The 15,818-nt window shown below is 51.6% G+C and overlaps 2 protein-coding genes across 16 annotated transcripts in view; one reads left to right on the forward strand and one right to left on the reverse strand.

The window, feature by feature from the left end:
• The first annotated feature begins 1,869 nt into the window (after positions 1-1,869).
• On the forward strand, positions 1,870-2,883 carry CAPS (calcyphosine). Its single transcript, XM_012810198.2, has 3 exons — positions 1,870-2,065; positions 2,260-2,463; positions 2,512-2,883. The coding sequence occupies exons 1-3, from the start codon at positions 1,871-1,873 to the stop codon at positions 2,602-2,604; spliced, it is 492 nt and encodes a 163-aa protein (XP_012665652.1). The 5' UTR covers position 1,870; the 3' UTR covers positions 2,605-2,883.
• A 1,302-nt stretch (positions 2,884-4,185) lies between these two features.
• RANBP3 (RAN binding protein 3) overlaps positions 4,186-15,818 on the reverse strand; it is a 64,305-nt gene continuing 52,672 nt past the window's right edge. For 10 of the 15 annotated variants that reach the window (XM_023517979.1, XM_023517977.1, XM_023517972.1 and 7 more), the window contains 9 exons: positions 14,397-14,516; positions 12,475-12,578; positions 11,636-11,714; positions 10,574-10,676; positions 9,929-10,053; positions 7,918-8,038; positions 5,698-5,840; positions 4,664-4,850; positions 4,186-4,512 (listed from right to left, as the gene is read on the reverse strand). In XM_023517979.1, coding sequence (XP_023373747.1) covers positions 4,469-4,512; positions 4,664-4,850; positions 5,698-5,840; positions 7,918-8,038; positions 9,929-10,053; positions 10,574-10,676; positions 11,636-11,714; positions 12,475-12,578; positions 14,397-14,516 — 1,026 coding nt within the window. In that variant the 3' untranslated portion in view covers positions 4,186-4,468. The remainder of the gene's footprint in view (positions 4,513-4,663; positions 4,851-5,697; positions 5,841-7,917; positions 8,039-9,928; positions 10,054-10,573; positions 10,677-11,635; positions 11,715-12,474; positions 12,579-14,396; positions 14,517-15,818) is intronic. The other 5 variants (XM_003797983.3, XM_003797984.3, XM_012810196.1 and 2 more) reach the window with 2 other exon arrangements.

Below are 15,818 nucleotides of genomic sequence, written 5' to 3' on the forward strand. Positions count from 1 at the left end.
GAGGTTGCTGTGAGCTGTAATGCCACGGCACTCTGCCCAGGGGGACAGCTTGAGGCTCTGTCTCAAAAAAAAAAAAAGACTCTGTCTCAAAAAAAAATAAAAAAGCGATGGCCAAAACAATTATAATGTGATTATATTTTATAATTTTTCTATAGGTAAAAAAAAATGTATGTTTGTAATATAAAAAAACACAATGAAGTTTTTCTCTGCCTACTCAATCATTTTGGATTCCAGTAAGCCATCAGAAATTTCATCACTGGCTCGGCACCTGTAGCTCAGTGGCTAGGTTACTAGCCATATACACTGGAGCTGGTGGGTTCAAACCCAACCCAGGCCTGCCAAATAACTACAACAAAAACAAAAACAAAACTCTGGGTGTTGTAGCCTGTAGTCCCAGCTACTTGGGAGGCTAAGGCAAAAGAATTGCTTAAGCCCAAGAGTTGGAGGTTGCTGTGAGCTGTGACACTACAGCACTCTACCAAGGGGAACATAATGAGACTGTCTCCAAAAAAAAAAAAAAATAATTTCAGCATTAAAATGTCACTGTGGTACCTCATAAAACTGACGGTGTTACACCAGCCATGATCTGAACCATGGCACTGGGTAGCTTGTAGATCAGGGGTCCTCAAACTTTTTAAATGGGGAGCCAGTTCACTGTCCCTCAGACCGTTGGAGGGCCAGACTGCGGGCCCCAGGACAAGTCGGCTGCTAAGCAGGACAGGCAGCAGTGGCAAAAACACCCAGGGGGCTGGATAAATGTCCTCGGTGGGCCGCATGTGGCCCGCAGGCTGTAGTTTGAGGATGCCTGTTGTAGAGTAACTGCAAAGGCAACTTCCAAAAGCACAATTGCACTGTTAGGCCAGGCTTTGAAAAGCCTCTGATGATCCCTGGGGGGGCCTACTATAGGCTACAGGCTCCCAACAGGGCCCACATTGTTAAGTCCTGGGAAACCTGACCAGCCTGGCCTGAAATTATGTCTGAAGCCTCCGTCAAAGGCCTTCTGTGAGGTGGCCTTGGTCCCCTGTGGTTTACATCAGGGCTCAGAGGGCCACTTCTTCACTTGGTGCCATAGTCTCTGGCTCACCCAGCTTGTCATGCAAGAACCCACCAAGTAATGCCACAACAACAAAATACTGTCACTGGCTCCTAAACTACCAGCTTTGCCAATGGTTAGTGCTGAGATGTCCATTGGGCTCACTTCTTGGGTGTTCTGAAGACCTCCCATTGGATGTGGGCCTGAGTGGGACCTTGGGACCCCAGGACCAGAATCCTTTTAATTTTTGATTGCTTGGTAATTCTGTGGGCCCTGACTTTGGCCAAGCTGCCCATGAGGCCCAAAAAGGGAAGCGACTTGCCCTGAGCCACACAGGAAATCAGGCTGCAAGCCTCTCCCACCACTGCTTTGCTCCCACCCAGGACACTTCAGTCCCTGCAGAGCTGTGGCCTGTCCCTCTTTCCTGCCCACCTGGGCATGGCTCTGTCCCTGCCACCTGCCCCAGCACAGTGAGGGTTACAGCTGGGGCCCTCCCAGTCTCCAGAGCCACTGTCCCCTAGCAACAGTCAAACTAGGCAGGACGCACAGCAGAACACTGGGCTCAGCATGCAAAGTGTGGGCAGACACAGGCCAGGGAAGCAAGTGAGGGGCAAGTGCCCAGGGTGGGGCTGCCCAGCAGAGCAGTTCTCCCTTGCTCTCTCCCCCAGCAGCTGCCTGTGGAGCCCCAACCCAGAATGGACAGTGTAGATGCCACTGTGGAGAATCTCCGGGGACAGTGCCTGTCCTGAGGGGCCTCAGGCATCCAGAGCCTAGCCAGGTGAGCTGACCACTTGCAGTGCCCCCCGCCACCTCAGCCCCCAAGATTATCGTCCAGCCATGTCCCTGTCCCTCAGGCTCTTCTGCCGCCTGGACCAAGACAGGAGCAGATGCCTGGATGCCAGGGAGCTCCAAAAGGGCCTGGCCCAGTTGGGACTGGTGCTGACAGAGGCAGAGGTGGAGGCTGTGTGCAGGCACTGGGACCAGGATGGCAGTGAGAGACTGGACCTGGAAGAGTTCCTGCAGGCTCTGCGGGTAAGGCCCCACTTGGTGTGTCTTCTGGGTGTGAAGCATCCAAGGATAAGACCCAGAGGGACCTACTCAAGAGCTGCTGATAGAGGCACCCACTCAGAGGTGGCAGCCCCCTCTCTGCGAGTGCTTTCTGGGAGGTAGGAGGGTGGGCTGGGGAGACCTGCCGAGCTCTGCTCCCAGTGACTGCCTCCCCACAGCCCGCTATGTCCCAGGCCCGGAAGGCAGTCATTGCAGCTGCATTTGCCAAGCTGGACTGCAGTGGGGACGGTGTGGTGACAGTGGATGACCTCCATGGGGTCTACATTGGCTGCTTCCACCCCAAGGTGCAGAGCGGGGAGTGGACCGAGGAGGAGGTGCTCCGCCACTTCCTGGACAACTTTGACTCCTCTGAGGATGGGCAGGTGGGTGGTCCCGCCTCCAGTTCCCCCTAAAATACACTGTGTCCCCAGGTCACGCTGGCAGAATTCCAGGACTACAGTGGTGTGTCTCCGTGGACACAGATGAAGTTTGTGGCCATGATGACCAGTGCTTGGCAGCTGTGAGCAGTGCCCTAGCTTAGCACCCCTCTCCCATCCTCAGTCAGGACCCTCCTCACCTGGGCTCTGAGCTGAGCAGGGCCCAGGTGAGGAAGGGGTGGGCAGGGGAATTAAGGCTGCAGACCCAGCTGAACCAGGTTCCTGCCCTGCTACCAGAGGTGGGATAAAGGCTCTCCCTGCCCACACTGTACTGACCTGAGGCCTCAGAGGCCCCTGTTAACATGACTGCCCCTACGTGACCCCTGGGTGGGGAGGCAGTGTGTGAAGGTGGCCTATTGGGAGGCAGAATGGGGACACCTGCCTAGATGTGGAGTACAAGGGGGGGCCCAGGTCCTCTGGCTTCCTGAGGCCCCTGGGGCATGTGGAAGGCCAGGGTTTTAGTTAAAAGTTTAATGTCGTTCCCAAATACATTTCATATGACAATCTTACATAAATGTTCCAAAACACATGGGCATTATCTGGTTTTACTTGTCACTAGTTGGCTAAGGCTTAAAGCACAGAAATGTGACTGATCTCTTGGGAGGCCTCTGCTATATTCCCAAATGCAGGTTTGCTGGGCTGGGCAGTGTCAGCCAACGGAGCCACTCAGGCTGCGGGCTCCAGCCAACCCAGGGTGTGGGCGGCACAGCTGCAGAACTCAGCCTTCTCTTCACCCTCCAGTGTGGGGCTGGGTGATGTCCCCTGAGGGACACCAGTTCTGAGGATGCCCTGGCATGGGGGACCTCCTCTGTAGCCTCCCCAGGCAGAAGATACCTGGCTGGCTCTTGGATACACTATAAACTGGGGTGGGCACAGGTGCCTGTTTCTATGTGCTACATGCATGGGGCAGCCTATTGTTGGAGGCCACCCCTGGCCTGGCAAAGGCCTGGCTAGGGTCCTCCTCAGATATGCCCCTGACCCCAGTCTTGGGGACAGTGATGTCTGAGGCTGGGGAGGGAATAGCAACAGCAGGAAGCAGGCTTGTGCCTGGGGGCATGATGATAGGTAAACCACAGGATGTGGATAGGGATGAGGGTGGGGAACCCTCCCCATCCAGACACCTTTTTCCAGATAGGCACTCTCCAGACCAGGCCAAAGGCTCCAACCCCAGTACTCCATGACTTAGCCTGGAGGAACCTGGGGCAAGAAACAAGTGGAGGTCCAATCCCCCAGAGCAGCCTGACCCCTCATTTCAGAGGCCAGGACCTCAGAAGGAAAAGGGGATGGGGCTGTGTCTTCTCAATGCTTGAGGGCACATTAATTGAAGAAACTAAAAACAAAGCCTTTGAAAATAAAAAGAAAAAAAAAGGATCTGTAAAATATAAACCTCAAATCAGAATATGAGAAATGGGAAATAAAGAGAGTAGATAACTGTCCACAAGGCCCAGTGTACACTTCCATGAGCCCCCAGGGCCAGGCTACTGGGAGGAGGGAGCTCGGCAGGTGGGTGGGGGTGGGGAAGGAACCCCAGGCACAGTAGAGGGCCAGCTGCTCCCCACAGGGCAAGACCCCACAGCAGGGCAAGGCGGTATGGGTAGTGGAGAGGCCAGAGGCTCTGGCTGGACACAAAAGGTCGCAACATGAGGGGTGAAGTAAGGAGGTCTCCAGTCCCAGTAAGAAGCCGTGACAAGCCTTAATGTGCCATTTCAATTCAAAGGAGGGGAGGGAAGAAATGTTCTTTTTTGTTTTGCTCATCAATATGATGAGGTCTCATGTCCCAAACCACATTCAGGCAGTTTCCAAGTCTGCTTTGAATAGGATGTGCAGCTCCAGACTGTGGCCCACCCAGTGGGGTTTGGCACCCAGCCCCCCTCCACGCTGCCTGCGGGGAGGAGGTGGGTGGGCAGACAGACGGACAAAGCAGCAGCCTGGCGTGCAGCTAGCCCAGCCGCTATGTGCTCCCAGCCGTCTGCCCGTCTCCTTCGTCGCCAGCACCTGCAGGGAAGCAGTAGTCCCTTACACTTGGGCCTGGCCCACCCTGGAAAGAGCCTGGACTTCTCCGGTCAAGCCAACCCTGCCCAGAGGTCACTGGGGACCTGTATACCAGCCCACTTGAGCTCCCCAAAGTAGGGACTGCCTGGCTTACCAGCTCCACTAGCCCCTGAGGGAGCCAGGACATCATCATCATCGCTGTCGTCCTCCTCATTGGACGGGGCTACCCCAGGCTCAGGGGCAGGCATCTTGGCCTCCTGTTCCTGCTCTGCACGGCTGCGCAAGGCCAGGATGCGGTGGTGCAGGGCCGCATACAGCTGGCCTGTGTCCTTGGAGCTCGCCTGGGGGGATACAGGGGATGTAAGGCCCTCGGGACTCTAGTCCTCTACCCACTTGCCTGTGACAGGATTGGAAATGCCAGGTCCTGAGGGGCTGGGAGGGTCAGGTAGACCAGTGCTGGCCTGTGGTCCAGAGGTCACAACTGGTAGATATGTGTTCATCTGTCCACAGGACACAGGACACAGGACACAGGACAGAGGTGACTTTCCCATGGGGGTGTTCACCCTGAACACCTGACCCCATCTCAGCCAAGTCCTAACAGTTTCTTTGGGCTGGGAAAAGGAACATGACCACAATGGATCAGTGCTTCCAGAGGCTGTCCCACAGAGGGTCCATAACAAGTGGGAGGAATCCAACCCTGTGTCTTAAGCAGTGACTATTGCCTACTCCCCTCATCCCTGCCCTGCCCAACAGAGGACTGAAGCACCCCAGCCCCAAGGCTGGTACTGGGCTTGGGCTCTGAACCTTCCCCAGCACTGCCCTCCCCCCACCAGCTTCCCCCAGGAGCTCAGAGCCTGCATGTATGCTGCTGCCACCAGCACATAGCCCTGGGGGACTTGTTAGGAGATACCACTACTGCCTCTTCTTGCTATGGGGAAAAGCCCTCCCTGCTCACTCACTCACCTCCCCAGGGAACCCACCTTCCATGTCTACACCCAAACTAGCACCCCTTAGCACCACCTATGGTGCCCAGTGGGCCGAGAAGCCTCAGTGTGGCTGGTAGGACGAGGTATGTGGCCACTCCCTTCCTGGGCATCTCAAAGGAGCGCTACCATCCTCTAGGAGCTGTGCTGGCCACTCCCCTTCCCCAGAGGCTGGTGGCTGTGAGGGGCATCTGGGGTGGCTCACCGAGATGAGGAAGACCTTCACACCCTGGTCCTCAGTGTCCATGGCTGTGATGCGGATGCCCTTCTCACTGGCCTTGTCGATCTGCATCTGAGCCCATAGCTTAGTGTTGAGGATGAGCCGCAGGCTCCCCTGGGTTCGCATCACTGCAACCAATAAGGCACTGAGCTCCAGCCTCTGTCCCTCCCACCCCCAAATGGCAGCTCCCAGAACAGACACTTTAAAGAAAACTGAATATCACAGGGCAAAAGCCCATGACTCTGAAGACCCCCAGCTCCAGCACCACCTTGCTTCCCCAGCATGAAGGTTATGGTAGGGCAGTGGCCTCACAGGCTGGCAATGCAGACCAGAGGCCATATACAGGTCATGGAGGGTTTTATTCGGTCCACACAGGCAAGCACTAGAATAGGAGTACCCTTGGGGAAAGGGTTAGATAAAAGCAAGAAGAGGGCCACTAGATGAGGCAGGGGGCAGGAGGGGGGGTGCTGCATACTTGTGATGTGTGTGTTCTGCATGTGACATTTGCCATGACAGGAAGTGATGCCCTCTTGACTGTCTCCACATCTGCTGGGTCAAGCTCCCTGTGCTTTCATTAGAAGGTGGACTAAGGCTATAACTCAGAGCTCCTACCGAGAGGGACCTGGGAAGACCAAGGGCAGCAGATGGTGGAGGGAAATAGGACAGCCTTATTTCTCTGGCAAGTGTGATGCCCACCTACTCTCCTGTTGGCTACCTCTGCCCACTGGAACAGGCCTGGAGAAGATTAGAAGCTCCTCATACTGCTGGAGTCCAGCAACGGGATCTCCCCAGACGTAAGTGCCCACTTCAGAAGCAGAAAGACAAGGGACCTGGGACTGCTCTCAGGGTGAGGAGGCCACAGCCTGATGACCCAGGCAGAGGGGATGACCTGTGCACTCAGGCACTACATATTTTTTGTTCACACACATTTGAAAGTTTCCACAAGAAAAAGCAAAGTCAGAGGATGTCCCTGGGGAAGACGAGAGCAGTCCTGGCCTAGAGGGACCCTCCTTATCTCTGTTCCAATCTGGGGAGTTTCTGAGTCAAGGTATGTGAAAACTTTGCTTCAAAGGGGCTACTTGAGCTACTGCTGGGCTCAAAATCCACATTCTACAAAGACCAAAAGACAGTCTGGTGAAAATAAAACAAAAAGATGGACATGCACATCATTCAAATGTACATGCGTATGCACACACTCATTTTGTGACAAGTATATTTCTGGGAATAATAATTATATATAAGGACAGCCCTAGTAGCATTATCTATGACATCAGGAACAGGTTAAATATCTATCAATAGGGAAAAGTCCATTAACTATCAACAGAACAACCATGTAAGTTTTTTAAAAACAATCATTATTTTAAAGGGAAAATAGTGACCTGGGAAGATGCTCGTAAAACAGCAAGTGAAAAGAGCAGGATAAAAAACTGCCCTATTTTGGCCGGGCATGGTGGCTCATGCTTATAATCCTAACACTCTGGGAGGCTGAGGCAGGAGGAGCCCTTCAGCTCAGGAATTTTGAGACCAACTTGAGCAAGAGTAAGACCCCGTCTCTACTAAAAATAGAAAAACTAGCCAGCTGTTGTGGTGGGTGTCTGTAGTCCCAGCTACTAGGGAGGCTGAGGCAGGAGGATCATTTGAGCCCAGGAGTTTAAGGTTGCTGTGGGATAGGCTGACACCAGGGCTCTGTATCTGGGTGACAGAGTGAGACTCTGTCACAAAAGAAAACAAACAAAAGAAAAACAAAAAACCCAACAACCAAAAACAAAACCACCACAACCAAAAAACCAAACCTAAACAACCAAAAAAAACCCTTTTTCCTTAAAAAAAGGACCACAAATGAGGAATGGTCCACCAAAACATAATCAGTCGAGGTTTCTCTTTATAAAGAAATCATAGTTGATCTTTGATTTCTTCTTTTTCCATAAAACTCCCATTTTACTGTCAGAAAAAGTTTAAAAATTGCTAAAGACTTTTACGTACTTTGACACTGAGTCAGGGAGGGGCAATAGCTCCAGACCCCGTGCTGAAGGCTGTGTGTGTGGCTTTCCTGTGGGGATGGCTTCCGTGCTCCTCTACTCTGACAAGCACCAGGTCGAGATATCCCCCTTCACCCTTTTGGCATTTGCAGTTTTGACCGCACTATCCCCAGCCCTCTCCACGGGGCCCCACCACAGACCCTTCCAGGACCCCTCAGCAGCTCACCCAGTCGGGACTGTAATGTCCCATCGTCGGTTGATGCCATGTCGTTGAGCCTGAGCAGCCCCCGTCCTCTCTCCACCCATGACTGTGAGGTCTTGTCAAAGACAAACAGCTTACACTGGATCTGGAACACACACGGTGGCCCTTAGTGAGTAGGGAGGCTGGCTGGATGTTCTGCTGAGGATGGACCCCGAAGAGTAGTGTCCTTCTAACCTACACATTTAATCTGCATGGACTTTCAGGGTCAGCAGACTCTGGCTTGGGGGACACATCTGGCCCTAGGCCAGTTGTCTATTCTGCCATCAAGCTTGAAAGGTTTTATATTTTAAAAGGGGTCTTTAAAAAAAAAGAACCCAATCAATAAAGAAATACACATCAGAACCACAGTGAGAAGTCACTTCACATCTGCTAGTGTGGCTATAACCATGTGGAGAAACAGAGACCCTATTCACTGCTGGTGGGGACAGAAAATGGTGCAGCCGCTGTGGAAGACAGTCTGGCAGTGCCTCAAAGAGTTAAACAGAGCTACCACATGGCCCAGCAATTCTACTCCAAGGGATCTACCCAAGAGAAAGGGAACATGTGTTCACACAAAAACCTGTACACAAATGTTCATAGCAGCATGATTCACAATAGCCAAAAAGTAGAAATAAACCAAGTATCAACTGATGAATGGGTAAAAAAATGTGCTCCATCCTTATAATGAAACATGGTTGGTTCTAAGACAGAAGGAGGCTCTGACATAAGCTACAAAATGTAGCCTTGAAAACATTATGCTGAGTGAGAGAAGACAGACACACAGTGCCATTCATACGAAATGTCCTGAACAGGCAGATCCACAGAGACAGGAAGTCAGTCAGCGGTTGTCAGGGGCTGGGGGAGTGAGTGGGGAGAGACTGCTGACAGGAATAGGGTTTTTTGTGGGGAACAAAGACGTTCCATACTAGATTGTAGTAATGGCTGTACAATTCTATGAATATACTTAAAGTCCACTGAACTGCATGATTTAAAATTACATAGTAGGTGCAGTATATCTCAGTAAGGCTGTTTTGTTTATTTATTTTGAGATAGAGTCTCACTCTGTCACCCTGGGTAGAGTGCCATGGCGTCATAGCTTACAGCAACCTCAAACTTTCTGAGGTTGAGCAATCCTCCTGCCTCAGCTTCCCAAGTAGTATGCTACTACTACATCACTATGCCCAGATAGTTTTTCTATTTTCAGTAGAGACAAGGTCTTGCTCTTGCTCAGGCTGGTCTCGAACTCCTGAGCTCTGGCTATCCAATGTCTCAGCTTCCTGGAGTGCTAGAATTACAGGCATGAGCCTGTGCCTGTAATAAAGCACGGGGCCTGCTGGGTCAATAAAGCTATTTTATATATGTTAAGAAAATAACAATACGTGACAAAGACCATGTGTAGTCCTTCACAGAGAAGTGCAGTTCTCTCTATGCCAATCTCTCTCAACATGACTACATTAAAAAACAGTAAGTGGGGGGAAAAAAGCAGTACCATTAAAAATTCCACAGTTCTCTACATGGCTTATAGACATAGACACATCTGTATGTGTCCAGCAAAAGGAAGCAGATGGACACTGCCCCCCAAACCCAGCCAGCTTGGGAGGTGTGGCCTCAGGAGGAAGAGGGTGGTGGGAGACAGAGATGGGAAGGGTGGGTTTGAAATTCTAGCTGCATCTGATTTTCTTCCCTACTGAGACAAAATGATTACTTATTAATTCTGGGTGACAACAGGAAGGTGTTTGTTCCCACAGTCTTTGTCATTTCCCGAACCATCAAGAATATCTCAAAACAGATCCTCCTGCTCTAAAACCAAAACAACACCAGAAGCCCCCTGTCTCAGGCTTAGCTCTCCATGAGAGCCCCCCAGTGAGGCTACAGGGTGTAGGCCAGAGGCCCACAAAGGGGAGGCCCAGGTGCTAAGGCTGCAGATCCAACCCTTGGGGGCAGGACCCCCAAGAACACAAAGGACCTTGAAGACTCAGGCCTTTGGCTCCCTCACCTGTAACACGTTGCTCTCCGCCTCCTCCCCAGTGATGACTTCCACTTTTTCCAGCAAACACTTCCGTGCTGTGGCCTTGGTGTAGGCAGCTGCTGACTCGGCCAGGGACTCTGAAATGTTATTAGCTAAACAAGCCTGACTATTCGGTAAGGTGAGAGTGTGTAGCTTGCAGAAAACTGAGAGGGTGGTTCTGGCCTCAAGGACACTGACTACTCCAGGAGAGCCAGACATGGTGGCCAGAGTGGACTTTGGACACAGGCCAAGATGTTTAGCCTCAGGATGTGCAGGGAGACTACTTGGGAGCTGCCAAGTGTGGTTCCAGACCCTGACTTTCCCATTCAGCACAAGACAGGACAGGGAGATTCTCCTGTGCCTGCTGCTTCAAAGTATAAAAGGTGTGATGGCACCTCAACAACATGGGCCCGCGTGTTCTTTAACACAGATGCCTGTCTCTCTGCTCACTGCAGTGCAGAGCCCCGAAGGCCATAGCCACTGCATATGGATCATTCAGTAGCTGGTTTACACATCGTCCTTACTGCAGGGAAAAGTTGGTCCCCTCCTCCCTCCCAGGCAGGGTGTGAATGAACAGTGTCCTCTGGTCACCCATTACTCCTTGGGCCACGGGGAAACAAGACTGTAACACACCTTTCTCAGGAGTGGCCTCCTGGGAAGAAGACTCGGACCCAGACTCGGCAACCACGTTTTCTCTGTTGGCATCTGAACTGATCTCATTCAATTTGGGGGGGCTCTGAAGGAAAACAAAGAAACACGGGGGAAGCGGTCATGGGGGACACATGGCTGCTGAATGGATAGCCTCTAAGTGGGGACAGAAGCTCTGGGCACACCTCTGCCTAGCCCCTGATGCCATGTGCTCCCTGGCCACCCCTGCCCACTTCATGTAAACACTCCCAAACTGCCCTGAAGCTCCTACACATGGTCTCTCAGGCATTGCCATGGGGTTAGTATCCTCAGTCACCTTCATCCAAATGGCTATGGGAGATAAGGCTTTGAATATTTTGAATACTGAATATAATAGAAAAAGGGTAGTACTGAAACTAGAGAAAGCAGGAGGTGCCTCATTAAGTACAAAGTGAGATAAAGATGGAAGGGGGGCCCACATAACCACAACCAAAGAAAAAGAAACAAATAGAAGGAAGCAGGCAAACCATTCCAGAACCCTCTCCTAGGCTGGCTGGGCTCTCTGGGAATGGAGATAGCTCTTTTGTGCTCCAAAGCCTTGGCTGTGGTGTGTGATCAGGGAAGCAGGGAGGCCACAGCCCTGTATGCTGTCACAGCTGGCCTGTGTAGGGAGAGAACACCGAGGACCTGTCCTCTGTTGGGCTGCAGTCTCACAGTCTGGATAGGGCTGGCCTTTCCTGGCTTGAGAGAGTTAAGGGTGGCCCAGCAGCAGATGACTAAAGACTTCTGTCTGATGCCTACAATCCCAGTTGGCCTGGCAGGGAGGAACTGTGGCCCCCGAATGCCAGCACAGCGCTATGGCCTCAAGGGAAGCAAACCCATCTTGGGATGAAGCTGGCTCCTGGCCTTGGCCCCACCTTCCAGCGGAGTCTGAGCCAGATCTTTTTTCTCTTAGTTACAGCTGAGTGTGTCCCAACTTTACAGGAGACAATGCAGTAGCCACACTACCCCTGACCACTCGACATGAAACTTCTGGTATCCAACAGCAGTCCCAACATGGCCACTCACCAAAACTCGCTCACTCATGTTCTGGCCAAATACGAATTTGTTGCTGGAAGCATCGGCACTATTGGTCGAGTTCTCTAAACTGAAGAGAAGATGTGTAGTGAGTGTGGAGACATCAGGTAGGTATGGCTGGGCAAATGAACATAGATGCAGGCACATGGGTGCAAAGGGGCCTCCCGGCTATGTGTGCCAGAGACAGGGTCCACATGTGTCTGCGCCTCACTGTGCCATATGAAAACATGGATCTGTAGCTTATCTTGATGAACGGTCCCAAAAGAACTAGGGAAGCCCATGTTCTACCCACCTAGGCCTGTCTCCTGGGCAGGACACATTTTCTCCTCAAACACCCAGAGGGGCAGCTGGGCTGTGTGTAAGCCCCACCACAGGAAGTGCTGATCAAGGGCAAGGCGGGGTCTATCCCATGTGATCAAGCTGAAGGTAAAGGGGCACCAGGGGTTTTGAAACCTTGCAGCTGATGCAAAGCAACTGAGCCACCAGTGGCCCATCCAAGTGTGCTCTGAGCAGGAGGTCTGTATGACAAAGGTTACCTCAAGGGCCAGGCTGTGTCTTTCACATGCCCCTGGATAACCCCACAGAGCTCTGGTCCAGCCTCAAGTATCTGTCCAATCCCAGGACAAAGCCCACCATCCTGGCCTGTCCACAGCTGTACCCAGAGGGTTACCTGGATCCTGAAGGCATCAGCTTCCCCTGGAGCTGTCTGGCTTTTGGTCCAGGTGCCAAGGCTCCTGGGCTTGAGAATCGTGGGCCCCTCTGTGGCTGGGGACTTCCCCAAACACTTGCACCACCATGCTAAGGCTGGCCACTAGGCCTGAGACATATACCTGGAGCTGATATACTGAAGGAAATAGTTTGTTGCAGTTGGCATTTCTGAACTGGGGTGTCCAGCGTTTTCCATGTCAGCTTCATCAGTGTTCTCATTCATTAGCTGGAGAATGGAGAAGACATTTGCTACTAAGAGAATGACAGGGCCTGGAACTCTACAGCTCAGTCTGCCTGCACAAGCCAAGCTACAGGTGGGGTGCAGGATGCAAGCCCTTTCTCCCTCTCTTTCTCTCACACACACAGAGAGGCATGCACGAGTACTGGCAGAGGAGCGGAGGAGGGCTGTAGTCAATGCTACCAACTTCCTGCTTTCAAGAGTTAACACTTACAAAAAAGTACATAAAGCACCAGGGAGCTTTTTCTACCTTGTTGTAGAATACTACCTACAAGCTGGTATCTTGCTGGCATTTTTGTCAATGCCTCTGCACGAAGAACATAGAAAGTTTATAAGCAGGTATTTTAAGAGGTTTACTATAAACATGAGAAAAGCATCACCTATTGAGGGCTTCTTTTACACTGACTGCTATGGCTGTGCTAAGTCTGTCAGATACATTATCTAGCTAAGTCCTCCCGGAACCTTGTGAGGTGGATATTGTGGACCCTATCTTACAGACAAAAGGGCAGAGGCCCAGGGGGATAAGACCAAGGTCAAGTGTGCCCTTGACAGGTGCTGGGGCTGACTGTGAGACTCTGAAGCCCACACAGAGCCCTATACATTGGGCCCACCCCAATTTCAAAGCAGCTGTCCCCCCAAGCTCCAGGCACAGACTCAACAGAGCCTGAGGTCCAACAGCCAAGCTCTTCTTGCCTCTTCTCTGGAGGGAACAGCTCCCAAGGGAGTTATTCTTTTGGTTTCAAGCCACAGCAACATTCACTGACACCTACCTCAGCAGTTTGTGCTTCTGATGCATAGTAAGCAACAAGGGAGGAAGCGGAAAACTCAATCCAGAGCTTCCTACACTCTAGGGAGGTCTGTTTTCTTATCTCAAGATTCTTCCTGGTTGGCACTATTGACGGCTGGGCCAGTTCATTCTCTGTGGGGCCATTCTGGGCACTACAGGACGTTGCCCAGCATCCCTGGCCTCTACCCACTCCATGCCAGGAATGTCCCCTACTTCTGATGACCACAAATGCCTCTAGATAAGGCCATGATACTGCCTCTCAGGCTTCTAAAGAAGCTTCTTGCCAGATGAGCTGCTGGAAGTACCACAGAAGGTCCCGTGCCTGAGGCTGGGAGAGGTGGTGTTGCCCAGCCCTGGTCTTCCCAGAGCCCTAGCACATGGTTCCTGGAATGTTCCCTGCCACTGCTAACTTTTCCTGACCTGTCTCCAAGACTAAACCATCACACCTGGAGGGAAGCTGAGAGGTGACAGACTTTGCTGTTGTCTTTCAGGAAAGAAAATGGAATAATTTCCCACACAAGTGATTCTGTCCCCCAGGGAACAACTGACATCTATCTTTGTCACCACTGGGAAAGGGGAGGGCTCCTGGCATGGAGTGAGTGGGGCCAAGGACATTGCTCAGCACCTGCAATGCCCACAACAGCCCCTCAGAAAACCAAGAATGATCTAGTCCAAATGCTAAGATGGAAAAACCCTGAAAAAGTCTCTGGGGCAATGTGGAAAGTGGTGATCATGCTGTCTACTCTCTTCCCTGCTATGAAAATGTGAGTTCTCAGGACTAAGCATGATCAGCTGCTCCCTATCTCCTGCTAAGGGAGCACAAGGGAGCCTGACTTGAGAAGCCATAGCAGATGGGAACTCTGCAGCCTGGGGGCTGGGCAGGTATGTGCCGGGAGCTGGGGAAGGTGGGAAGCATGCAGAGCAGCAGCTGGCTGTGCTGTACTCACAGAGCTGCCCCCTCCTCCCCATCCACTACTTTCCTGTTGTGTAACTTGGGGGAGGCACAGCCCATCGCATACCTTAACTCTGTCCCTCAAGTTCTGCCCAAATACAAAGGCCTGCTGTGCAGCTTGTTCTTTTTTCTCACAGTTTTCTTCCTCATAAGTATTGCCAGACTCATTTTTCTGGGGTTCTTTCTCCTATTTAAAAAAACAGTAACAACACCACAAAACACAATAATCCAAAAAAGGTGACACACTCAGGAGATAAGTAAGACTCCAGGTGACGCCATTCCACCTTGTTTACTCCATTTCTCCTCTGGGGAGAGGTCCCTGCAAGAGTTAGCCTGAGACTTGTCCCGGGACCAGTCTTGCCAACAGCCTGTGATAGAGGTTCCCTGGATGGAACCCTGGGCGAAGGGCCCTGAGATCACCAATCACAAGCTGTTGGCTGCCTTCATAGGCACATGGATTTGTTTTAGACACATGGGAATCAACAGGAGAGTGACAGGTTTGGGTACCTGGAAGCCACATGGCAGAGACTGGTCTCTAGTCCTGAAGGCCTCTGTGAGGCCGAGCTCTCCAGGGCTTCCACAGATGCTACAAGGCTGCTTTATTGAGATGCTTTTAACAACATTTGTTTGGAGTCATATTTGTTTTTGACATAAAAAAGCCCCTGTTGGGTGTGGTAGTTCACACCTGTAATCCCAGCAATTTGGGAGGCCAAGGTGTAAGGATCACTTGAGCCCAGGAGCTTGAAACCAGACTGGACAACACAGTGAGACCCTGATTCTACAAAAAAAATTTAAAAATTAATTAGCTGGGTGTGGTAGCACAAACTTGCAGTTCTACCTCTTGAGAGTCTAAGGCAGGAGGATTGCTTGAGCCCAGGAATTGAAGACTGCAGTAAGCTATGACTGTACTACTGTGCTCCACCCTGAGCAACAAAGTGAGAGAACGTCTCTTTAAAAAAAGGGCGGTGCCTGTGGCCCAAGGAGTAGGGCGCTGGCCCCATATAACAGTTCAAACCTGGCCCCAGCCAAAAACTGCAACAACAAAAAAAAGGGGGCTGGGCACAGTGGTTCAAACCTGTAATCCTAGCACTCTGGGAGGCCAAGGTGGGTAGGGTATTTAAGCTCAGGAATTCAAAACCAGCCTGAGCAAAAGCAAGACCCTGTCTCTAAAACAAAAACAACCACCCCTTCCCCCAGAAAACAAACAAACAAAAAATACTGGCCACACTTTGTAGCGGGTGCCTAGAGTTCTAGCTACTCAGGAAGCTGAGGCAGGAGGATCACTTGAGCCCAGGAGTTTGAGGTTGCTGTGAGCTAGGTTGACACCACAGCACTCTATCCTGGGCAACAGAGTGAGACACCGTTTCAAAAAAAAACAAAAGGGAAAAAAGAGATGGGTAAAGAAAATACAATGCAGCTGTAACTAACAGAGAGGTAGGTCTTTGACATGAAATGGAGTCCATGGCTCGGCGCCTATAGCTCAACCGGC

The sequence above is a fragment of the Otolemur garnettii genome, unplaced genomic scaffold (assembly GCF_000181295.1).
Source record: "Otolemur garnettii isolate 467f Iridium unplaced genomic scaffold, OtoGar3 scaffold00127, whole genome shotgun sequence".
In the NCBI taxonomy this organism is placed as follows: domain Eukaryota; kingdom Metazoa; phylum Chordata; class Mammalia; order Primates; family Galagidae; genus Otolemur; species Otolemur garnettii.

Excerpts from the sequence above, each read along its gene's own strand:
- CAPS (XM_012810198.2), top strand. The coding sequence starts at position 1,871 with ATGTCCCTGTCCCTCAGGCTCTTCTGCCGCCTGGACCAAGACAGGAGC. Across the intron at positions 2,066-2,259 it reads AGTTCCTGCAGGCTCTGCGG|CCCGCTATGTCCCAGGCCCG; the intron begins GTAAGGCCCCAC and ends GCCTCCCCACAG. Across the intron at positions 2,464-2,511 it reads ACTCCTCTGAGGATGGGCAG|GTCACGCTGGCAGAATTCCA; the intron begins GTGGGTGGTCCC and ends CTGTGTCCCCAG.